The following is a 26,173-nucleotide window of genomic DNA, read 5'->3' on the forward strand; positions in this document are numbered from 1 at the left end:
TGTCCTAAGCACTTTACACTTTACATGCTTTATCTCATTTAAATCTCATAATGGCCCTATCAGATAGGTATTGTTTTTATTTCCATTTTGAAGATGAGGAAAATGGAATTTAAAGAGGTTTAATAACTTGCAGAAGGTCTGTATCTATACTGCAGCAGAGTAAAAGTTTTAATCTAGGCTCTCTGATTCTAAAATCCTTAGGATTAATCACTAGGCTATACTAAAATTTCTAGAATTATATCCAAGGGGTGTGTGTGTGTGTGTGTGTGTGTGTGTGTGTGTGTGTGTGTGTGTTCTGATAGAAACTGTAAATATACTAACATCTTCATTAAAAATCTAGTTGAACTGTCTGAAATGAGGAGGTTGTATGTTGAACATTAGTTTCAGTAACTGGAAGGGTTGCAAATGATCATTTCATTAGTGCTTCATAGCCTCAGGCTGCATGCAGTGAGCCAGATTAAGCCCCTCTTATTAAAATAGCAAAGAAAAATATAGGAAATTCCAGTGTATTTAAAGGGGAAGGAATAAACAGGGAGTCAGTATTTACTGAACACAAAGGACTTTCAAAACACTGTCTTAGGTGCTTTAACATTCATTAGCCCATTTTGATTTTCCAAATGTAAATGTGTCATAATTCCTTTTCAACCAATGTGGAATCTCAGCCTCAGAAAACCTAAATAGTTTTGCTTACGGTCCCACAGCTGGCAAGGCACAGAGCCTGTTCAAATCCAATTTTATTCCAAAGCCTATGTAGTTTCTGCTATGATTTGATACTTTCGGGAGCTAAATAGCATTTGGAGATCTAGTCTTGAGGAACAGCGTCAGTATTTTAATAAAGGACCACTGGGTCCTACAGAAGCAGGGAAGTGTCATGGATAAAAATACAAACTTCAGGCTCCACTTAACTTCTCTGAGTACTGTTTCTTTATCCAATGTGGTAATAAAAATCCAATAAGACAATGGATATGAAATGCTGATACTAATACATTTGTTGCTGTTATTATCTATCGTTATTATTGTGTTGCCCTGGGGAAAAGGCCCATCGTACAGGGGCAGTAGGGTCCCCATGGACAGTAAATCACTTACCTGAGGACTGTGGGGGAGGTCTCACGTTTGGGAGCTGCTAGGATATCAGCTCTGATTCTGTTGGGAATTGCAGTGGTGGAGAGCAGGTGTGAGGAGAGCTTGTCTTATAATCAGGTCTCCAGTGAGGAGACATTTCAGCAAATTAATCAGTGTTACTAATGCTATGAAAGACGTTAAAGACCACACATTCTCTCAGACACATCAGCCAAAGTTTGCAGCATTCAGGAAGAAGCATAGGATCGTCAACACATAGCATTTACAACACTGATATGTAGGCTCCATGTGGAAGGTTTACAGACTGGGCCCCATGAATTATTTGTCTTTTTTACTTTACCAAACATCATTGCAGCAAGGAGATGGGGAAAACCCTTCTTCTGTCTTTGCTCTCCCATGTTTGCCATTGCTTATGCTGTATTTATTTTGGTAACAGGAATATCTGGCCTTCCAAAAGCAACTTAATCTCCACTATTCCAAAGATAACCTTTCTGAGGTAATCTTAATTTCAGTAGAAGCCATAAAACATTATCTCTATGCAATAAATAGCTCAAGTTTCTAGTAATTCCCAAGGACATTGATCTCACATTACTTACCACCTTACAGTCAAAAATACCACCGCTCTTACCTCACACTATATGTAAGATTAAAGAATGAGAGAGATTATTACATTTTGCTTGATATATTTTGGCATTACAGGTAGCATGTATTTTTGTTTTCACAACTTTTAACTATTTTGAAATGTGTATGAGATTTTTCAAGTGAAATAGAGCCTTTAATATAATATTCAATAGGGATAACTGAGTCAGAGGACATTTTGTAAAGTGTGATATTTTCTCCTTTCAGTTCTTTCACTTTGGTGATGGGGCTAGGGAGAGGAAGAGGCAGCTTTTGTAATTTCAGACGAAAGCATCAAAAGTAGTAACCCAAGGTCAGCCCGGTGGCCCAGGTGGTTGGAGCGCTGTGCTCCATATGCCAGGTCGCTGGTTCAATTCCCACATGGGCCAGTGAGCTGCGCCCTCTACAGCTAAAATTTTGAACAACAGCTCTCCCTGGAGCTGGGCTGCGGGTGAGCAGCCAGAGGTTGACGTGGGCTGCTGAGAGCAACTGTGTGCTGCCTACTGATGACCGGCAACCAACTGCCTCAGCCCTTGGGAAGCGCAAGGCTCTTAATACCAGTGTGGGCCAGGGAGCTGTGTCCTACACAACTAGACTGAGAAACAACGGCTTGAACCAGAGCAGGTGGAGGGAGGTAGAAGAAAGGGGAAAAATAGAAAGTAGTAACCCGAAATGCTCAGCGAAGGGCAAATGACTTTTTTGTTCCTATTTCATTCATAAATACATGAGAACTAACATTTCATTGTGTTTAAATACAAAATGCATAATCCCATATCTTTTTTTATAAATATGTGAGTTCTCACCTATTGTTCAAATGCTAATCTAATTACTATTATTTATTAATCCAAATGGAAATAGCAAGGTTAGAGTGTTACTTTTGGTTCCAATTTTACAAGACTTATCAATACGTTTGGTTGAGAAGCACAAAGGGAAAATATTCTCTCCTTATGCTCAGCACGCCACTTCCTAGCTAAGTGCCCCAGTGACACCAGACATTGTCAGTGCTTACACAGTGCTCACAACATACCAGGTGCTATTCCGAATGCTGTTTTCTCCATTACATGGAATAGGAAACTGAGGCGTGGAGAAGTTGAGTAAGTTGGCCACGTTCACATGGCTAGTAAGGGGGAGAGTCAGGTTTGGAACCCAGACAGCCTAGACTGTGTGTTCTTAACCACAACAATATAGTGCCTCTTTCTATTTTTCCCTGAAAATGAGGGAAGGTAATATTCTTAGGAGTGAAGGTAGTCTCCACAGGGAGGCGTAGGCACAGACTCAGACACAATTAATAATAAATAAAATGATTATCTCTCACCAAAGTACAGAAGCCAGCATATAACGAGCACTTCCTCCATGCACACATTGGAAAAAGTATATTATAAATTGTATACTATTGAATTCACACACACACAGATAACACACACACACACACACACACACACACACACACACACACACTCTTTATGAGGGCCGTACTATTTCTTCATGCAATAGATGAGAAAACAGAAGCTCAGACAGCCCAAGTAAGTTGTCCAATATTGTTCACTGAACAAGTGGCAGATTCAAAATGTAGACATGGACTTCTCTGTCACCAAAGACTATTATTTTCCCACAACACCCTGATGCCTCGTCTCACCAGTCATTTGTTCACTTCGTTATTTATTGAGCACCTGCTATCCGCTAATGCCTTGTTCAGCAGTGTAGGGAAAATATAAGATTTGAATTCACAGGATCTGCATTCAATTCTCAGCTCCATCATTTTCCAGCAAGTCATTAAATTTCTCTGCGTTGTAGGTTTATCATCCATAACATAGGGGGTGATGATGATAATTTGTATGTCACAGAAATGTTATAAAGAACAAACAAAATAATGGATGTAAAGGCATTTGGTAAATGCCAAAGCACATGTAAATGTTATTTTTTTTATGATGATTCAAGTCAATGGCAAGTCAATGGCATGTAGCCTCCCAACCTCAAATAGCTGGGGAGGGGCCCCTATAAGGGGAGCCATTTGAAGTACCCCGAGAGAACGCAGTATTGAGACATGAATAAGATATTTGGAATTGCAAGAGAAAGGATTGGAAGCATATTAGACATTGGTTACTACATGTGGACCTTGGAAGAATAAGAAAGATTTCATGGGCAGAAACAGCAGAGGCTGGGATGAAACTTCATCATCTGTAAAATGTACTCTGGATAATGAGAACAAGAGCAAAGATATCTCATGAGGGGCCAGGGATGTGATTTGAAGGGAGTTTGGACAAAATTTTAAAATAACTTAAATGCCATGACAAATAATTTTAACCTACTTTTGTAGGCAAGAGTAGTTATTCAAAGAAGTAACATAATCACATTTTCCCACCGCTCCAAGCTATTTCTCTTCCAATTCTTCCTCTTTCTCCTTGCATTCCTTGTTCTCTTCCTTCCTTCCCTTATCTTTACTTTCCATTAAACTACACACAAAATCCTGACAGCAGAATAGAGAATGGTGTGGCACGTAGGACATATGGACAGGGACACCACCTAGAAAGCAGTGTGGTAATGTCAATGAGAAGAGCTTTGGCTCTGCATGCCCTACCTCTGCAGTGAGCACAGGGTACAGGAGTGGGAGCCGAATTCAGTGTTGTGTAGTTGCAATCAGGAGTGTTAAACCCGGAAGGGGCCTTAGAGATCAGTAAATCTAGTGTTCCCAACCTGACAACACACGGAATCTCCTGGACAGCTTTTGAAAAATACAGATTCCTGGGTCCCACCCCAGATTTACTGACTCAGAGTATCTAAAAGGAGTCCTAAGAATCTGTATTTTTTTTTTTTTTTTTTTTTTTTTATGAATCTGTATTTTTAAAAGCCTTTTCAAAGTGGTGTGCAGACCAGTGATTGAGATGACTGGTAGTCAGTTTTATTGATAAAATTGCAAGTCACAGAAAAATAAGAGGTTTGCCAAAGTCACAACTAGTTTTTAGCAGAGTTGAACACAATCTTGGGTTCCCTATTCCTAACCCAGTATTATATATATATCATGGTAAGTTCTTGTCTTTCAGTTATAAAGAAACACTTGCCTTTTTTTCCTCAAATGCAGCTTACAGTATGAAATAGGAAACGCTTTGTCTTGCAAAGCTGGTCTGCAATATAGTTAAATAAGTTTAACCATGAGATTGTTTGCCATATCTCCCCCCAAGTGTTACTAAGCATTTACCAAACACTGAAGGCATTACAATGTATTTAGGATGATTAACAAGGTTACAAAAGTGAACGACCCTTATTATAATCCCTTTCAAGTTTTTGTCATACTATTGTTATTTAGAAACAAGTAAATGCATCCATTCATTTCAGGAAAATGTCATGTTCTACGCAAAAGTTTTGAACATTGTGCTCCAGGCAGCTAGATAACATATGTGAGTTCTAATAGGGATATTAAAACAAAAATATGTCTTTGTTTCAAGCTTTATGGAATTAAAACCAATCCAGTTATTCAATCCTCCATTTAAATAGTTCAAAGATCAGGAAATCTCGGTTTGAGTCATAATCAGGCCAGTGACGTCAGTGAGACTCCAGGCAAACTTTGGCCCTCCTTCCTGAGCCTCAGTTTCCTCTTTGGCAAATGAGGATAAGAATCCGACACCCCGACGCCCCCAGCGCCTATTAGCCCAGTGTCTAATCCACTGTGTAAATTCCATTGAATAATGGCTATAAAAGGGAATTAAAAACAATGTGGGACTATGTGAGTGGCACAGAAGGGACAGGCTTTGGGGAGGGATTTTTTGTTGTTTCCCTGAGGACAGTTCATCGTAGTCCAACTCATCAGCAGAGGCCCGGATGTTGCTCATAGGCATGACCAGTTGCTAAAGAACCTACAGTGCCCTGAAAGATGATTTCCATATGGCCTGAGGAGCCAAGTACTTTTGTGGGATTAGTGGCAAACGTGGTATTCAAACTCATAATTACATTGCACGTTTAAAGGACAGCTGTGTAGGAAGAAGCCAACAGCAGTATAAACATAGATGTGGTTTAGTTTTTTTTCCCTCTTGTCAAGTGTAATCTCTAGTTCTAAATTTCACAGGAAAAGAAAGAGAAGGGTAAAAAAAAGTCATGTTTCAAGATTTTTTAAACTTCAAAAGATAGGGAAAAAGAAAAAAAAGAAAAATGATGCCTTCCCTGAATGAATGCTTATAAAAAAAATCTGATTTGGATTTCATGTAGTGTAGCCATCTGTAGACATTTTCAAAATTAAGTTTTAAAGGTCAGTAAAGTATGTAGTCATGTTAGGGTTTTTGTGTTGTTTTTTTTCCGCCTTCCAACCTAAGTTTAAAAAACCGACATCTATTCTTGTTTAGACTCTTGTAGTCACTTAAAGTACGAAAAAAAGATAGGGTTTATTTTCCAAAGTATATTTTCTATAAAAGTAATTACATTTCAGATTAGTTGCCACTGGTACTCATTTTATATTGGCAGGCTGCAGATTAAGGTCCTATTTACATATTTACACCATGGCGGTACAGTGTAGTACTAAATATTTTACAAGCCAGAAATCAAAACAATCACAGCTCCTATTAGGAAATGCTATATCTGAGGATTCTGGCATGACCATCTATAGCCAGTTAGTGAAGTCTTTGGGTTGAAAGGTTGTCCCATTACAGATGGCTTTGTTTACACTGTACTTAGAGCTCTGTGTACCATTTTGGACTCCTCATTAAAAAAGCATAAGTCATTTTTTTAAAAGGAGTATAAATGGGAACTAATCCAAAAGTGGGAGCCAAGCTTATACAGAATAAATTCTGCAAAAAGAAAAAAGACAAAAGACACATAGTTGAATATCAGAATTCATCTAGCAAATAGGTGGCTTGGCACCAATGGATGATTACATCCAAATATTTGAGATATGTCACTACAGAAACACGAAAGGAATTTCAATGGCTACAGTTTGAAAACACAGTTAATGTCAAAGCAAAGGAAGTCAGCAGTTGCATTGCCAAGAAGAGGTCAAATGCATTTGGAAAACTGTCATGCATTTTCCTTAGCTATGAATTTGGCAAGTCAATAGGATTTATAAGCAGTCTCTCCATGAATATGGTTTTCCTGGGGCGGGAGGGAAGTCTCATTTTAATTTAGAAGCAGAAGCTCAATGCAGTTACTATAGTCCTTGTGTATTCTGAATGGATTCCATTCCCTCCCAGTGGTGCCTGGCCATAAGAGATGGCTGATGAATATTTTCAGAAGGGATAGACTCGTTCCGTGACCTACTCCATCTCCTTCAGGATGTATCGATCTTTTGAGTTTGCTCTCTAAGGTGACAACAAAATGTTTCTTGTACCGGGAATACAGTGACGCTCAGTCAGGCAGGGAAGCACAAACTGGACACTGCTCCATTATTTCATAGGCCATAGGGCCAAAGAGAATGCCCCAAATGTTTTCCTTTTCTTCCTCTAAAGACACACATCTGACTCTAAAAGGTCATTTGGTTTATGAATTCAGAACAGGAAGGGTCTTCAAGCATCTGATTCAACCTTCAGCATTCCCAGTCTGAAAAAACAACTCAGCCTTCATTCCATCGCAAATAAACTAGAAAACAGTGAAGAGTAGTTCTATTCTAAATTTGGGTAAGCTATGAAATACTTCTAGATTTTTCCATAGATATGGCCCATCTTCCTAGAAATGTACACATTCAGAAAGTCACTGTGGTCTGGAATCCCATTATAAATAAGGCAAGCCTAGTTTGATCTGGTACTTCTGAGACATCATTGACTCAAGTGGATCATGGATCCAAATCCTGAGGGAAGGTGACACCTAGTCCATCTGTATGTCTTCTGTGTTCCAGAGAGAAATTTGTGCATCAGTTTCATACTTGAGCTGATCTTCTCTACCTTTTCTGATGGCCATCACGGCAGAACAGAACTGGACTGGCTTTCAGTGTTTGTAGAATAATCAAAATTGTGTGTAGTGATTATAAATGTATTCTCTAACATATCCTAAGCACTTTGATGATAAGAAATGTTTTCTTAATGAAAATATGTGTGACCAAGGAAGGTGGTGAGGATGGGATGGGGTGGTAGAAGCTAAACCAAGCGGTAGAATTAAATGGTAGAATTAAAGAGACACTAGGTTTCACTTGGGTTTCTGTGGGGCACTTATTTTAGTCCAGAGGTAGATTGTGAAATGATTGACAATTTAATATACTTACAGCACTTCCAATTTAGTTGGTGTTATATAGTGCATTAGGTGTTATTGTAATAACAAGTAATCCTCCGAAATTAAATGCCTTAAAAAAGAAGTTCATTTTTCATCAAGTGACTATGTAAGGAAGTATTCAGGAGGACAAGGCATCTCTCCTCCTTGCTCCCATTCAGGGACTCAGATCCTCCCATCTTGTGTTACCACCATCCTGTATGGCTCCAGCATCTTAGGCATCCTGCAGGCAAAGGGAGAAAGAACAGAGATGAACTATGGGAGGAGTTATGAGCCATTCCCCAGAGTGATGTGAAATATTTTAGCTCACATCCAGTTATGCGTCCAAATTTAAATGCAAGGGAAGCATAGAAAAGAGGATTTTTTATATGCCCAGGAACAAGCAGAGAATTGAATTTGGCAGGCAGCAAGCGCAGTTTGCCATGTTCATGGTCCTGATTATTGAATTCTTCGCTTTTCCAACATTATTTTGTCTTTAGTCAGCATTATATACAAAACCATTTCAAGGAAACATGAAAAATATCTTTATTCTTCAAAATCATTGAAATGGATCCCACAGCCTCTTCAGCAGCCCATCCCAATCTCTTAAAACCTCCGAAGGATAATTTGTAAGCATGTATCATTTACCCAATGTAAGAAATCAAGGGAAAGCTAATCTCAATGTGTCCTTAACATGACACATACACCATTTGGTGCAAATATTTCTACATCTTTGTTTTTATTCTCCATAATATAAAGAATTGCAGAAGAAAATGATTGCTTATGACAGTCATAGGATAATATTCTTATAATTGTTTTACCCTGGTAGATTTAAAGAAATGGTATCTAATTCAGTCCATATAGCTCTGAAGCCCTTCTCTGTTCCACTCTATCCCCATTAAAGTGGAAATATCCGTCTGCTTGGATCGTTGAGGTTGGAAACTGAGTAATATCACTTTGCCAAAATAGATTTAATAGTAGGGCTGCTGAATTGTTTCCTGACCTGTTTGAGGGAGAGTCCAGACCCAGAGAAAAACATGGTATATGGGTTTTCATACCCATTAGTGGAAAAGAGTCAGATTTAGTTTATACTATAAAGGCAATTGTAGTGGAACTATTACGGTTTTTGTTTTTAATTATAATCTTACCGAGACTTATGTAATCTACTTAGTATATCATATTTTAAAAGTTAGTATTTTCTCAAAGGATTCATAATTTAAATCTGATTCATTCAATTAAGCCATTTGGAAATTAATTCTTAACATGTCTAAATACATGAATAGCCAGGGATGAGACTGAGAACCACATTTTTAAAACCCACCTCTCAAAAAAGAAAATCATAACGTCTCTGGAGACAGATGTAGTGTAAAACACATCCCTCTTCAGACCTTCAAGATGATTCTAATATCCTACCCAGTGGAACCACCTCCATTCCCCTAGGACAAGTGGATAATCACTGATCTGAAAGAGTATACGTGTGCATGTAGCAAGAAAAATTCTGAAATATATGAGTAAGTTTTGGAAATTAGGGCTATCAGAAAAAATAAAGAGAACGAAAGCATGAAGAAAAAAATTAACCTCTATCATAATTTACATTTTAGGGGGAAAAAATATGGTACTACATTTCCATTTCAGCCATTCCATTGTTTTTCCTGTCCTTTCCAGTTCTAGCATTGTCTCAAATGGCAGATCTACTTTGAAACTAATGAAGATCAAGCTCAGGGTCCCTCCCTGGCCTAGGCCCTTTTTTAAGCTCTAGGAAGGAGGGATACTAGCAGCTGTACAAAATTACAGGTTTTGTAAAATTTGTAAAAGAATTTTCTTCGCATAATTTTTCTCAGAGCACACTCCCGAAATTTCGTAACCTTCATGTGCCACAAAACCTGGATCCTATCCTTGATTCCATGGCTGATTGGTGCCATGGTGGTCAGACAGAAGTATATTCAAAATAACCCCTATTAAAATGCCTTTCAACACCTTCTTTCTAAGTGCTTTTCCGGATGATTTCTTCAAATGAACTATTTACCTCACTAGTTGATAGGATTCTTTCTTTAAAAGAGTGATTCCTAGCCAAAATAAAAAATAATAACATTCATTTGAAGTAGAGCTACACAGGCAAACACGATAAGTAATAACCAGGATGAATAAGTAGTGGTGAATCTAAAGACATTAATGCATTCATAATACATATATTTATTGAGCAACTACTATGTGCCAGACACTATTCTAGGTGCTGGGGCTGCGTGAATGAACAAAGAAGATAAAAATCTCTGCATTTGTACAGCTTACATACTAATGAGAAGAGTAAGATACAACAACATTTAGCAGAGGCTGATGAATGCTGGGGAGAAAAATGAAAAGGAAAGGAGCTAGACAAGACTAGGCAATTAGAGTGGCATTTTTTTTTTTTTTACTGTCTCCCATGTAAATTTCTTTGACATCTTTTACTACATAGATTTAGGAACTTTTCATTTAGCAAATAAGAATCCTGCTTCCCCATTATTCTTTGACCCAAATAATATGCATAAATCAAAAACCAACAAATGTGGTTTACTTCTGAAATGAGCTCGGGCTCAGTTTCAAGATAGTCCTTGGAGTGCACGCAGCCTTGGTAGTACGTCGTGGTTCAGCAAATTCACGTCTCTCAGAGGAAGGCGAACAGTAGATTCTGTTCCTCACGAGATCCTGGTGATTTTTTTTAATTAGTTTCAGGTGTACAAAACAATGGCATAATTAGACATTTACACCCCTCACAAAGTGATAACCTCCTTCCCCCAATCTACTAACCCTCTGACATCGTATAACTGTTACAATTCCATTGACTTTATTCCCTACGCTGTACTCCACATCCTGTGACCATATAGATATATATTAAATTATAGTTGACATTCATTATTGTTCAGCTTCAGTTTCAGGTGTACAGTGCAGTGATCAGGCATCCGCACCGTCCCTGAAGTGGTCTCCATAATAAGACATGTGCCCATCTGATATAGAGAGGTGATTTTTTACGGCAACTTTTTTTTTCAGCATTATTGGGTTATAATTGACATAAAACATTCTGTAAGTTTAAGGCATGCAACATAGTGATTTTATACATTTATATACTATAAAATGATTATTATAATAAGATTAGTTAGCACATCTACCACCTCACATATTAACAGTTCTTTTTTGTGTATATTTTAAAGTTGGTAAGAGAATAAATTTTAAAAATTCTCATCACATATGGTATTTTTAACTATAGTCACCGTGCTGTACATTAGATTCCTGAACTTTTTCATCTTATAACTCGAAGTTTGTAAGAAAACTTTAACTACCTTTACCCATTTCCCCCACACCCTACCCTCCGACCGCTGGTACCTACCAATCTGTTGTCTGTATCTACGACTTGTTTTTTTAGATTCCACATAAGTAAATCATATAGTATTTGTCTTTCTGACTTATGCCACTTAACATAATGACCACAAGTTTCATCCACATTGTTGCAAATGGCAAGATTTCCTTCTGTTTTATAGCTGAATAATATTCTGGTTTTTATTTGTTGTTTTGTGTGTGTGTGTGTGTGTGTGTGTGTGTGTGTGTGTGTGTGTAGCCATCTGTCCATGAATATTTTGTTTCTATATCCTGACTAAATAATACTGCAATGAACATGGAGGTGCAGATATCTCTTCAAGATAGTGATTTCATTTCTTTCATATATATACCTAGAACTGAGATTGCTGGATCATATAGTAAATCTATTTTTAATTTCTTGAGGAACCTCCACATTCTTTTTCATAGTGGCTGCACCAATTTACATTCCAACCAACAATGCACAAAGGGTAGACAAGTCTAAGAGATTAGAGTAACAATTTTAAATAGAGTTAGCCTGGAACTGTCTCACCCTGCAGGTGACATTGAGTTGATATCTGGGTAAAGAATATTCCAGGAAGAGGAAACTGCAAGTCCGAAGCCCTGAGGATGGAGCATACACAAGTGTTCAAAGGACAACCAGGGGGCTAAGAGGCTGAGGAAGAGTGAGAAAGAGGGAGTGGTTACAGAATGAGATTGGACAGGCCTCAGGGGCTCACATCACCCATGGAGGGCCTAAGCTATTGAGAGGATATAGTATTGTCAGGGAGAGAGAAATTTCCCCCCATACTTTTTTTCAATTCTTATTGAAACTAACAATAAAATTGACATAAAATCAGATTAATTGGAGAAAAATCAGTTAATACTTGTATGTGCAGACGGGAGATCATAAATGATGCTCCAAGAAAAGATGAACCAGACAGCTTTTTGTCCTTTTTAGACAAAGAAACAATGAGTTTGTGAAGCATTGACTAAACAAAAAACACTTAGGTTTGGGTGTTCATTATTGAGGAATCTACACAAAGTTTGGGCTTGGATAGTAAATTAGTAAGGGAGTAACAAGTTTTGTTTATGTAAACTTTTTGGCCCTGGATTACTTAGCTTTAGCCATAGCGTGTCTCTTTTAGCCACTGGGAGCAAGGAGGGCACCTTTCACAGGGGAGATTGATTTCCTGCATTCAGGGAGACAAGGGAGGGTCAAGGTGCCCTTCTTGCACTGGCTGCTTCTCAAGTAACATTCATTCAAAGTAATCAATATGCCATTGTGGGATATTTTGGGGATGGCTGCTCTGGGCCCCAACGGTATTTATTTTGAATAAAATAGGAAGCCATTGGAGGATGATGAGCAGGGACTCACAGGGATCTGATTTACATTTTGGCGGGATCACTCTGCTGTCTAAAGAATAAATGTGTGGGTGGGGAGCATTAGGGGGCACAGCGTTACATATCAGTGTTCCAGTATGGGCTTGTCAAAGCCACTCTAGTTGCCTCTGTATCACAGACAAAAATAAATACAGCAATACCCCATCTAAGAGTGTTCCCCTTTTGGGTTTTAGTTTAAGGAAACCAAGTTTTGAGGAAAACTGCAATTTGGAAATGTAACAACTTAGAAGTGGTCTCAGATTGCAGATGGTTGGTAGTAACCTGTATGTGCGAGGAAAACAAAACCGAGTGAATCCTTGGAGGCTGCATCTGACGCTTGGGTCCAGCCCAGCCAGGAGAACTGTGCTTTGTGCTCTTCACATCCATACTCTTTGAGATCTGCAAATGAAGGATGTAAGGGAAAGGAATGCATGCTTGCTTGTTTTAGTCTCAATCACATTGAAGCCTGAATGAAATTTTGAGATAAATTAAGGGCTACCAAAAACTATGAAAATAGACATTTCCCACTGTCAGCATATATTCAGGTTAAATACAGGGATGTGAAAAATATGTGCACAAGTGGACACTTGGTCAGCGTTGCTAAGCAGTAGTTCGCCATAATCAGAAGTGTCTGAAAGCTGATGGTAACCACTTTGAGCACCACTTGTAATTGCAGAAGTCAAGCGTGACTTGTATTCAGCTTTTGTTATCGGTATATATTGAGTATTACAATTTGAATGGTTTTCCTTTCTTAAAATGTGTATACATTTTTTGGCACCCTCTGTATGTATTTATAACTAAAACTGTTAATTATTTCTAGAGAATTGCTGCAAGTATGGACCCCACTCTGCTGCTTCAGGCTTTGCCTCTGGTTCCCAATACCAGAGTCCCACATTAGCGTCCATTTGAGATCGTTTTTAAAGCAGAGTTTCAGTTAAGAAAGATTTCCTTTAAAATAATCATTAAAAAGTAACCTACAATCCTCAAGTAAAACAGTTCTTGGTATGGGCTTTTCAACTTTAGATCTAATAAACATTTTTCAGAAAAATTGGTTTTTTACCATCTCCTTTGGCAAAGACCTTCTAAGCAAGTCCAGCTTGTCCCAGTATCCAACTCACACTGTCATTTTCATCTTGAATCTCTTTATTGCCTGATGTTACTTGGGAGTGTCATTGACAAGTCGCAAATAATATTGTACTTACAGAAATTACCTGATATTTTTACTCATAAATAAGCTTACAGCTTTCACCTTTGTTCCAGGCTTTTGTTTATAAAATCCATCTGTGAAAACAAAGGGTGAAATGTTCCTGTTCTTAAATGTTAGTCCTCTGTGCAAATGTACGCATTCTGCAAGCTAAAATGCACACCTCACTTAACTGTATAATCCACTAAAGTGGCTAAATATTATGTCCTCCCAGGGTATCCTATTTAAATTTGAGATGTAGTTTTTTTTATTGATTGGGAAAGATTGTTATTTGTGCATATCATTGTAAAACACTGTTTTCTACAGTCTCATCTCTATAGATAATCTAAACAAAGTAAATAATTAAAATGGGCAATTTTGAGAAGCAGTGTGTTCTTTATTCCAGCCAAGTCGTTTGCTCAGCAGGGACATCTTGAATGGGAAATGTAACTGGCATTAAATAGAAACAGGTTTCATGCCCTTGGGGTATTGATAACAATTAATAAACTATTTATTAAGAGAAAAAAAATTTTAAGCAATTATCCAGTTTTGGTTACATGAAGCTCGAGGTAAACCACTCCCCGCCCCTTGAGGGGCAAAGCACCAAAATGGATTCCATTATATAGCCAACAACATGGGTTACAATATACATGGGCGAGGCAAGCACAGGAAAATAAATAGCAGTGTGATTGTGACTTGAATTCCCCCAGGTACACGCAGCGGCTGGACACCTGTGGTCTGAAGGACTGTTTCTGGTCATTATTTTCACTGGAGCCCCACCCAGGTTGTAGGGACCGCCATGTCTTCCATGGTTCCTAGGAGGATATTGTTCTTTCTCCTCAGTGAGTAATATCTAGAGAAAAATCAACAGTCTCCACCCTCTCCCCGATGTTATCTCACTGGAATTATCGAGTGGGGTGGAGACATCGAAGCAGCCAAAGTTGTAAGAACAATCTGGCTCCAGCATCTGTCACCTCATGAGTTGCCAGGGTTGATTCAGGTGACTTGGCTGACCAGCCCTCATTTCCCTTTCTCATCTCATCTCTCCCTTTAGGTTCTTCCCAAAGCAGTGTGCTCAGGTACAGAGAATGACCTAGATGGAAAGTCCCCCTCAAAGATAAAGACTAATGACCGTTAAAATACCAATAGCTGGTAAATATTGGGGATGTACTAGCTGCTAGGCTGTGTGCTAAATGCTTTTCAAACATTTTCTCTTCTAGTCCTTATAGTGACCCCAGAGCTAGGTATCCAGAAATGGAGGCTCAGGAAAAGGTTCAGTAAACTTGCCCGAGAGCATGCAGCTATGAAGTGGCAAAACAAAGATGGGAACCTTAATGCCCATTTTCTAACTCTCATTCTAATAGGAATGTTTTTTTTTGGTCTTTCTGCACTTCCCAACAGGGGTCATGTTAAAACCTAGTCCCAGAATTAGCCTTGGCATCCATGATTTACAAGGTGATCAGAATGTTACTCTGAAAGTTAACATTTGAAGTTCCATCCAGGTGAGGAAGCTAACAGATGTTCTTATATATGTTTAGTGGTTAACAGGTGGCTCTGCAACAAAGACATAAACACAAGGCTTTCTCCTGGGCTCTGGAATCAGCTTGAGTTTAAAACCCACTTACGAACTACATGGCCTTGAATACGTTACTTAACATACGTAGAGCCTCTTTTCTATGACTTAGATTCCTCATTGGGCAAATGGAAAATACAGTGCCTATTTCCAAGGGTTACTGTGAGGATTCCATGTGATAATGCACATAAAGCACAGGGCACAATGCCTGGCAGATTGAAAGTACTCCAGAAGTTTTATTATCGTTACTATCATAGGGTTATTATTGCCATCATCATTATACCTGGACATTCTATCCCCCAACCCCAATTCTTTAGTTAGTTTCCCAAGTTTCTGCTAATTGGGCTCCTAACTGGCAGTAAGTCAAAAGAGTATTCATTGTATGGAAGTGTTGGCCAAAGAATGTGTTTGGGAAATGCGCAAATGATCTCTTTGGTACCAGCACCGAAGCTTAGGGTTATCCCCATCACCTTGTTTTGTTAATAACGCCATGACATGGACTGTTTATAAAGTTATGTTTCAAAAATACCTAGTTTATTTGAAGCCATGTATATACTTTCAGCCTAAATTCATTTACTACTCATTGCATGAAGTAGTATTGCCTTGATTTGTCCCAGACAGAACCATTACCAAAAGGAGTTCGTTAGTCCTGATTATTTGAAGGAGTTGATGAATGAGCCTTTTGGTGGGGGAGGGTACAGCACTTTTTTAATTAATTTATTTTTATACAGTTTTTGATTTCTTCTTAATTTCAAAACCAATGTATTTCTTTTAGCAAATCAAACAGTTTGGAAGTATACAACTGAAAAGTTAATAGTCTTCCCCATCTCATTCCTCTGAGAGGTCACTGTTAAAAGTTGGTGTGTGTCTCTTCACATTATTTCTTTATAATAAGTTTTGCTGACACCCTTTGCCAGGCTTTCCATAAACACACATAGGTTGAACCATATGAAATTGCCAATTTTATTGCTCCCTACTATTCTTTCATATGAACCCTCAAATAGAGCCAGAGACTAAAGTCGTGTTTTATGGCATGCCTTGCTTATTCTTTCTTGGATTTGCTTTTGCTGCTTCACTTTTACTGCATACCCTCTACCCCCATTCTTAGTCTGTTCTGGGTGCTATACCAAATTACTATAACAGTCGTGGCTCATAAACAATAGAAATTTATCTCGCACAGTTCTGAAGGCTGGGAAGTCCAAGAATAAGGTGCCAGCGGATTCAGTGTCTGATGAAGGCCCACTTCTCACATGTGGGAAGGGAGTTTCTGGGGCCTCTTTTATAAAAGCACTAATCCCCATGCATGAGGGCTCCACCCTCCTCATCCAATAGCCTCCCAAATGCCCCATCTCCCAATACCATCACATTGACAATGAGGTTTCAACATACAAATTTGGAGAGACACAAGCATTCAGTCTGTAGCTCCCACCTCAACTCTACTGTGCCTGGACATTTTTTTATCTGTCCTTCAAAGAAGCACATTTTCAACTTCCTAAACTCCCTTTACATTCATTGTCTAAATCGCATTCTCTGATTGGCTATATGACACAGTTTAATAATTTATTATTTATATAATATTTTATACAGATATATATTTTCTTTTTCTCTATTGCTTCATATTATGTTGCTTTAACTACATTTAAGTGCCTTATTGGGACGTGCTGTGTTTAAACATCTGCGTTTATTCAAGTGCTCAGCTAGCGGCATAGGACAAATAAAAGCGTGTTCATTGAGTCTAATAATGCAAAGTCTCTTTTTCTATAAAGTCATTCACCAATACTGGCATTTGCTAATGCTTCTGCCCAGGGATTCTGTATTATTACTGTTATATTTTTCTTGATATTACAGGAACATTTAATATAATGGAAATCAACCATGCAAGTAATCTCAGACCCAACCTTGGACCCACCTCCCCCAAAAACTGTATTCTGAGAAAATTCATTAACAGAATTTAGAGTGTTTCCCCAGACCGTATTACATTACCCCAACACAACAGGTGTTATGGAAATTCAGTCAAGGCTTCTTAAGGGTGTTTTTTTTTTTTTAAGTAAAAGTCTAATAGAACATCAGTGACTGTTTTTAGATCTTCCTTCTCAACCTGTTCATAAAAGCCAATACTAATATTTTTAGATTTATATAATTTTATCAATATTTGGTGATCACTTCCTTTAGATTCAAGGTTTTATTTTTTGGTAATATTTAAGAGGTTGTTTGCATGTGTCTAAGAAATTGTTTAGGCCTTCAAGTTTATTTACAATAGATTTTCCTTATTTAAGAAGATGATCTCCATCTAGTGGACAACTTGTTATATTACAACCTACAAAGAAAAATCTCAAAGCCCCTCCAATATGCCATAATAAAGCCTAGAATATCAAGCATCTTATGACCTATTAATAAATTTTGTTTTAATAAATAGGTAATGTTACTTAAAAACCATTAACTATTTTAGATATTAATCAGTATGTGTTCTAAAACTTATAATGGAGAGAGTGTAAGTTAAGACTTCATTTAATTGGAAAAAAGTTAATAACAAAAAACAAATCATTGATATTTTTGACTATATTTATATTTATTCAATTGAAATAACAAAAACTAAACTAAAAATCGCACTCCTATATATATTTCTGTTCATGCATAGCAAGGAGAGGGTACTTACTTTTTGGGTTTTTTTTTTAAACAGTAAGAACATCTGGATATTGAAGGGAAATCAACCTTTTTTTTTTTTTTAATGTGTTCACATTAAGTCATCCTCATGCCAAACAGCTTCCATGACTATCTTCTTCGAATGGAAATCTCTTATCCTCCTCTCTATTCAGAGGTCATGAATGTCTTTTCAGCTGTATACTGAATACCTTCAAAACCCATTTAAATAAAACACTGCTCTTCTATAAAGACTGATCAGATATCCCAGCCTGGATTAATCTCAACTCCTTTATTTTTGTATCTCAGTGTGCTCATATTAGGTACTTCGTAAACGCTTATTTTAGTAAGTATATCAAGAGCTTGACAGGCTCCCCTTATATGTCTCTTAAATGATTAGAGATCCCTTTCCCCTTTTGGCCTTCCTCAGGGTTGCCAAAAGTCCCACATACATGAAGTGCCTCTCTGGGTGAAACAAATGTCCACTGTTTAGGTGTCACGGTTACTAACATACATTTATGATTTACATAATTGTGCATTAGAGCTGGAAGAACTTCAGGAGCAGTAAATGGTTAAATCCACTTAGTTCAGTAACTTTGGTCATTAACTTTTCTAGGAGCTGGTATACTTTTCTATAAAACGAGTCTGTTTAACTAGATAATCTCTCATTGTCCTTCAAGGACCAGATAAATGCATTTATAAAGTGATACAATTCTAAGGAAATTTTAAATTGGAAAATATGACTGGTCAAGCTACATTATGAGTTTTCCTTTTTTAAAAAAAAAAAAAAAAAACTAGATGGATTGATTTGGAGTCAGTGTTTTATTTAGTCATAGATTCCAAGGTGATTCATGGAACGTCAAGCTTATTTTTCCACTTTGGTTTCCAATCTTTGGATCATAACACTATTTATTAATAATTTCAGTGGAGAAAATAAAAGAATGTTGTCTTGAAATTAGCTGGTTAATAGTTTGGATAAAGGCTCTAATGAGGAAACATTGATAAAAACTAAACTTGAATTCATTTATTTATTCGTTTAACAATTTTTAACCACATACCTGAGCTATCCCCCTCCTCTCGTAAGAACACATGTGCGTTAACTTTATTTTAGTACTGGTTGATGTTTGACTAGAAAAGCACTTTGTGGAAAGTTTATCTAGATTATAAGGTCTGTGATGTTAAAAGCTATGCATGTGTGGTTCTTTTTTCTTCAACTCTAAAATCTGTATTGCTGGGCACAATGCCTTTCATTCATTCACACATTTCATTCAAACCTCTTAGTAAGGGTTTCTAAAGTGCTAAGAGCACTCAGAGTCTGCATTCTCAGAGAGCTCACAGTCTAGGAATGGAGACCAAGTAGTACGAATTTTTAGTTCATTGTAAGTGCTACCAATAGGGAGTGGGAAATTGTCTTCTGAGTACAGAGAAAGGCATCTCATAAAGCTCTGGGGTATCAGGACAACCTTTCAAGTGAAGGCTAAGTCCTCACGGATGAATAACTATGAGACAGGGAGCAAGAAGGTTGGGTAATTAGGGGAGCAGAAATCAGGTTGTGATAACCTGAGACAAGTAGATGGTGGTTCAATATGAGTGGAGCATGAAGTGCCTAATGGAAGAGGGTTGCATTGTTGAGGCTGGGATAATGGTCAATTATAATTGAGAATGGATTATTAAGACTTTGTCAGTCTAGCCAATAAATTTGAACTTGATCCTGAGGCCAGTGGTGAGCCACTGAAAGGTTTTAAACTGACAAATTATAGATTTATATTTTAAGAAGAATCACTCTTGGTGTAGGGTGGAAAATGGATCCGAGAGACTAATTTTAAGGCTGTTATAATATGTAGATGAGAGTTGATGGAATCCTGGACTTAATATATTGATAGAGGGGCTGAACAGATACAACAGTAATTAGTGATTGGATAAGTGTAGGCAGGAGGGAGAGAAGCCCAGGTTTGGGGAAGGAATAATATTAAGCATATAATGTGCACTTGTTTAACTGAACCCAAATATTTAGTGAATTACTATGTATTTGTTCTTTTCTAAAAGGAATTCTGTACTTAGGAGAACTCTTCTTTTCGGAGTGGTTCCTTTTTAGCTGAAGTTGAGTTTAGAGAGACCTATATGTCTTGTATCTGGTCAGTTAACAAAAGTATGCCGAAGCTTAGGAAGACAAAAGTATGAAGTCGATGGGGCTTTTACTTTAGTGTATTTTGGTATTATTATTTTTTAACAGCAAGAATCCACTGTAAATTTTCCCACTGTCAATTCCTAAACTGAAATCTCCTTTTACAAAAATACCAACAGGCTAGTAGTGTTCACAGCAATTCATTCCTTGTCCTTTGTTTACAGTTTTGATGTGGACAATGGCACATCTGCGGGACGGAGTCCCTTGGATCCCATGACCAGCCCAGGATCTGGGCTAATTCTCCAAGCAAATTTTGTCCACAGTCAACGTCGGGAGTCCTTCCTGTATCGATCCGACAGCGATTATGACCTCTCTCCAAAGTCTATGTCCCGGAACTCCTCCATTGCCAGTGATATGTAAGTATAAGGATGAGCAAACAAAAGAGAGCTTCTGTAGAAAATCAGGGTGGTTTATCTCTAGATGATGTAATGAAACCACCAATATTTGTTTACTTGCATCATTCTCGAATTTAGAAAGAATGGTGAGTAAAATTGTGCAAGTTGAATACAAATAGTAGATTAACTTAAATACACTGTCCCTCTTGATAAGAAACATTTATTTTCCCACAGATACGTTGTCTGGGAAAGTGAGAATTGAGTTTTGAATACAAACATTTACACTTAAAATGTTAGCTTGTATTCATATAGGACCTGAGTTTTAGCGACCCAGCACTATGAATATTTTCTAATATTTTAAAAGGTTTTTAACTCAGTTTGAAAACCCCTGTGCTATTAGAATGTGTAGTATTTTGAATATATCTCAATTGAGGTACCGTACAGATGTTAGCACTAGCTTGCCAGATCATTTGAGACGTCTTTATGGGGTTTTGCCTAAATTAAGCCATTTTGGGAATATGGATCGCTGGAGGCAAGTACAGAAAACATTAGGCAGACTTGAATATCATTTAAGAGATGGCACAGCTTTGAAAATAATTAAAACTGATAAGCAGGTTCACAGATCATATATTATTATTAGCTCATTTTCTCAGCGCATTTCATTCTTGTATTTACTGTAGTGTTCATTAGCTTTCTAAGTTGTGGAGGCTTCTAAATAGAACCGTACTCTTACTCCATACATACTGTCATTTGTGGTATCTCTTATCTCTGTATACTTCCCTCCTCTGCATCTAGACATCTGTCCAATAACACCAGCTTCTCATGACATCATCTCAAAAACTCAGGTCAGGTTTCAATGCATCTTACAGGATGTAGTCTGTTTGGGGTCCCTGAGGGTGTAGTGTCATTCTTGGTATCCCAACAGATTGCCACGATATCCCAATAGGTCTAAATGGGGTTCTAGAAATGAAATTGTGCTTTACTCATGTTTACAACCTACAGTTCTTGGTTGCCATTTTATTCACAGTTGTAAAATAATACAAGTTATGCTCTAGTCTCCCTAGGAATGAGCAACTCAACTGCAGTCACTTTGATTTAAATACTGAATTGTTAAACTCCTGTCGCATAGCTGTCCCTATTTGAAGCACTGCAGGAGATATGAGAAAACCATTAGACAGTGTTCTTGATTTCAAATAACTAATAATCTATGCAATAACAGGTTTCAGATCAAATGATTAGTAGAAAAGACAGCGTATAAGCCCTCACTTGTGTCCTTGTGAACTACACCTCACTATCTACCTTTAATTATGCATAGCTCTACACCATCTTTTTTAAAATGTGCATTTTTCCCCTCCGCTTTTTTGGCAGTGAAACTTCTTCATTTAGTTATATCTTTTTCACCCCCACTCCAAATATCTACATCTGTTCTCTACATTTCCTTACCATGTTGTGTCACCTTGATATTCTGAAATCTATTTTTCATTCACATTGACCTCTGAAAATCTATTAATTCAAGTCTTGAAATGAATAGATTCCACTTCCATAAAGTAGAAGGCATGGTGCCAGTTATTAGAGGAAATACAAGGTGGTTTTCATCTCCTGGCTTTCATCATTGCTGTGTTCTCTCTTCCCTCCTGCTCACAGATCTCTCCTTCCCCGGCTCCTTTTATCACCTTTTAACATATGTCCCTAAAGTATAGCCCCTGACCCTCTGGACTCTCCTTTTGAAACCTCTTTTGTGTATGGGTTCTGCTATTACCGTGTTTCTTGGAAAATAAGACCTAGCCTGACAATCAGCTCTGATGCGTCTTTTGGAAAAAAAATTAATATAAGACCTGGTCTTACATAATATAATATAATGTAATGTAATGTAGTATAATATAATATAATATAATGTAATATAATACCCGATCTTATATTAATTTTTGCTCCAGAAGACGCATTAGAGCTCATTGTCCGGCTAGGTCTTATTTTCGGAGAAACAGGGTAGCTTCCATCAGATAACTTACTCTCAGTATCTCTGACCTTGCAGCCTCAGTTGAGCTCCAGATTTGTAGCACGTAAATGCTTTCTATCAATTTGCATTTTCTTTTTCAGCTGTACCTCATAATCATTAGTTAGTTCATGTCTGTCATTAATAAGTGAGCTTCAGATCTATAGCACTTAATTGCCTCCTCAAATTTTACTTTTCTATTCAGCTGTTACCTCACATTCATTCATTAGTACGCATTCATCATTAATTCATTGTATTAATGGTGCCCACTCTTCATCATCCCGAAACTTTCTTTTTTCCAATGGCCCTATTTCTATGTTATTTGTATCCTACTTCCTCAGGTTTGAAATCTAAGGTATCCATTTATTCATTCACACACAACCAAAGTACTTACTAAGCAGCTGGGGTGGATTCAAAGCTTCCAATCTGTAGAACGTGGGAGGTATTGCACTTTAGACCATTATACGAGTAATAAACTGTGGTAGCACCAAACGGAACGTTTGCATAATGTGAGGCAGGAAAGTTATGGCTCACGTAAGGAATGACAGTCTGGTTGGTGTGAGTAGGGAAATGTGGCCAAAGAGAAAGAAGATTTGAATACAGTCTATGGGACCTGAGAGCCACAAAGTTGTGTAATTGGGATTTGGCATGATCAAATTCTTAGTTTTAATTGCATTCCAATTATCCCACTGTTGAATGATTACATTGTTGTGGGGACAAAGCCCCAAAAAACAGTTTCCAGGCTCTCGGCCTCACATAGAAAGGTGCTGGCTCGGGTAGTAAATGGCCATCAACTGTGATTGGATGGCCATCAGCTGTGGCTAGTTGGCCGTCAGGTGTAACCCGTAAGCCATTGGCCACTAATATAACTGCTGTGGCTACGCTGGCAGAAAAGAATGGGGGCTAGCAAGAAGATGGTGGCTGGCAAGTGCGGACTGCTGTTAGGATGGCGGGTTGCAGATTATGTAGATCCTGCTTCCTGTGTCTCCAGCCCAGCCGCCAGCGAGAATATATTGATTTCACTCCCCTATCTATGGCTCCGTGGGTGTTCCTTTTTGGCCTTACCGTGTCCTGCGTTCTTATGTGGGGAGCGGGACCAGAGACCCCGCCAGCAGCGGGGTCCTTGGCACGACAATAGTCAAGTGACTCCAGGGAAGTGGATCATGTTGAAATTCACAGAAACAAAGCTGATTGAATATGATGGAGGCCCAGAAAGGGAGTGGTGGTGGGACGAAGAAATTGGTCCAGATGCAAGAGGCAAGAGGCTTAAAGAATGGGGGAGGGGGGCACAGCTAGTAAAGAAGAATGAAAGAAAATGCTGAAGTTTTGATCCTGAAGGAGTAAAATAATGCAGATGTTGGCATGAGGAACACAGGATGGAGAGTGGACAACATAATGGGAGATAATGGGTAATGATTTGGGCTTTTACATGATAAGGATAGAACTCTAGGGGAAACCAGACAGTAGTTTAAAGGACAAGGTCAGCGAGCAGAAACAATAGTCCAGAGGATGAGGTAAAATTAGAAAAAACAATTGCTTTCTGTAATTACTAGGTTTTGGATGACAACTGAGGGAAGTGTCTTAGCAAAGTAATAGAATTAGAAACCTAGTGGGTTGAGGATTGAATTGAAAGTGGGGATATCAGCATGTGCAGATATCTCTTCAGAAGGTTAATAAGTTACAGGGGGGGAACTAAAGCTGCTTGAGGGAGAATTAGGTTCAAAGGACATTTTCTTTGAATTCAGGACACTTGAGCTGAGGGAAAAGGAGTGTTGAATATGGAGCTGTAGCTGCTGACGGTATTATGAGCCTAGGTAAAGGGACTAATTTTGGAAACATAGTAGAGGCAGTGTTACTTAGGAAGGACAAAGACGAAAAACACAAGGGAAAAGGGGAAATAGAAATTTGGAGATAGAGGGAAAATGTTTAGAGAAGTCATGGCTCGTGATCTCTACTTTTCCATTCAAATAGAAAGTATAGACATCAACAACTAAAGGAAAGAGCGATGGGGCAGTTTGAGAATAGGAGGAAAGACTTAAAAGGGCTCTCTGCAGACCAAAACACGTAACAGAATAGATGTGAGTAGAAAAGTGCAGAACAGCCCCACAGATAATACTAATGTTGAATGGATGAATGACCAGGCTGAAAGTCATCTCCTCCAACTTCATCTAAGGTGAAACAACTTTGTTTTAGACAGAGGCCAGGGACAAACTCATGGTGAGTTAGTGGACACTGTTTTACGTAGTTATGAATTCTATTTTTTTTCAAATTGTAGCAAATTGATTTTTGGATACCAATCCAATGTGTAGGTTCTTTCTTTTATACCCTTTACTCAAGTTAGTAAAGATTAAATATAGGAATGTGTTTTATGAAAAACCTATAGTATTTCGTATTTTTAAAGTGCTTTTCTTTCCCAATCAAACTTACAAGAATGGCTTTATTTTTCCATGTACCTATTGAAGGGTTTCTTTATCTGATTGAACTCACATAAGAATGACAGATCTAATCAGCCTGTGATACAATTTTATATATTGTTGAAAAATTGCATCTTGACATGTTCCGCTTTCTTGTTTGCTCTGGCTACTTACATTGGAGCAATAGCGTTTTCCTGAAAGACTCACTAACTCCTGAAAGCGTTCTTTCTACCAGGGAGATGAAATTTTTCTGAGAAGTAAGGGGAATAGAGTAGATAATTAGTGTTTCAATTTTCAATATGATACTACACATTCTTCTACACATAAAGGTTTATGCCTTCTCCTCATTTGACTTCACGTGTGACTTTATGTAGACCTTCATTTTCTTATCTTACCTAGTTCATGATAATGCTGGGAAGATCATTATATGTGTATAATTCAGCCATACTTTATAGAGAGTGATATTATCATATATTTTAAGCTCTTTTTATGATTTTATATGCATTGTTCTAGTTAAGCTTTCCTATTGAGAAAACTTCTTAGAAATTTCAAATACAGATAGTATTAGTCAGGGTTTGTGGTTATCTATTTGAATGAAATGTTTTAGAAAACCTTTAAATGCTCTTTAAGTTGTAATATAATTGTTTAACTTACTGAGAAAATGAGAAGGAAAATAATCACTTTCTAAAGAGGTCATCCTCTCATCCTCTGTAAATAGATCCTAGTTAAATACCTGATGCACAAAGAAAAAATAAGACTAATAATGATAGTAATAATAATCATAGATACATTACATATATATGTCAGCTTTCACTTTTCCAAGTATTCTTACATCTGCTATCTCACTGGATATCTTTCACTGTCCTGTGGATAGGGCATTATTATGCCGTTTTATAGATGAGCGATCTAAGGTCCTGAGACCTTAACATTTTTTAAAAACACAACAATCATTTATAATTTCTAGGAGAACATTATTTTGATAATGCCATTGTAAATAGAGTGCTACAAACTATTGCAGCAAAACTACTGAGAAACAGACCTACCTGTTGACCAAATCCATTTGATCAAATTAATTACTTCAAACATTTGGTTTTCAGTTATATTTTAAGCATAAATTAAGATAAAAGCTCAAATTAGTCAGAGAAGTAATAAAGAAAATATGTGACCAACTCTTGGGAAATGTATATAATTCTACAGGACTAGGCTAAACTCAGCGTTTAAAAAATTACAGAAGGCAGAAGAGAAGTTCCTGGCAGCTTCTGCTCAGAAGATTGTAA

At 37.7% G+C, this 26,173-nt stretch overlaps 1 protein-coding gene across 10 annotated transcripts in view; it reads left to right on the forward strand.

Moving 5' to 3' along the window:
* Positions 1-26,173, forward strand: part of PDE4D (phosphodiesterase 4D) — a 1,186,109-nt gene that overhangs the window by 968,987 nt on the left and 190,949 nt on the right. For all 10 annotated transcript variants that reach the window (XM_081054416.1, XM_081054412.1, XM_081054418.1 and 7 more), the window contains one exon: positions 20,319-20,510. In XM_081054416.1, coding sequence (XP_080910542.1) covers positions 20,319-20,510 — 192 coding nt within the window. The remainder of the gene's footprint in view (positions 1-20,318; positions 20,511-26,173) is intronic.

This window comes from Rhinolophus hipposideros (genome assembly GCF_964194185.1).
Source record: "Rhinolophus hipposideros genome assembly, chromosome: 7".
Classification (NCBI taxonomy): domain Eukaryota; kingdom Metazoa; phylum Chordata; class Mammalia; order Chiroptera; family Rhinolophidae; genus Rhinolophus; species Rhinolophus hipposideros.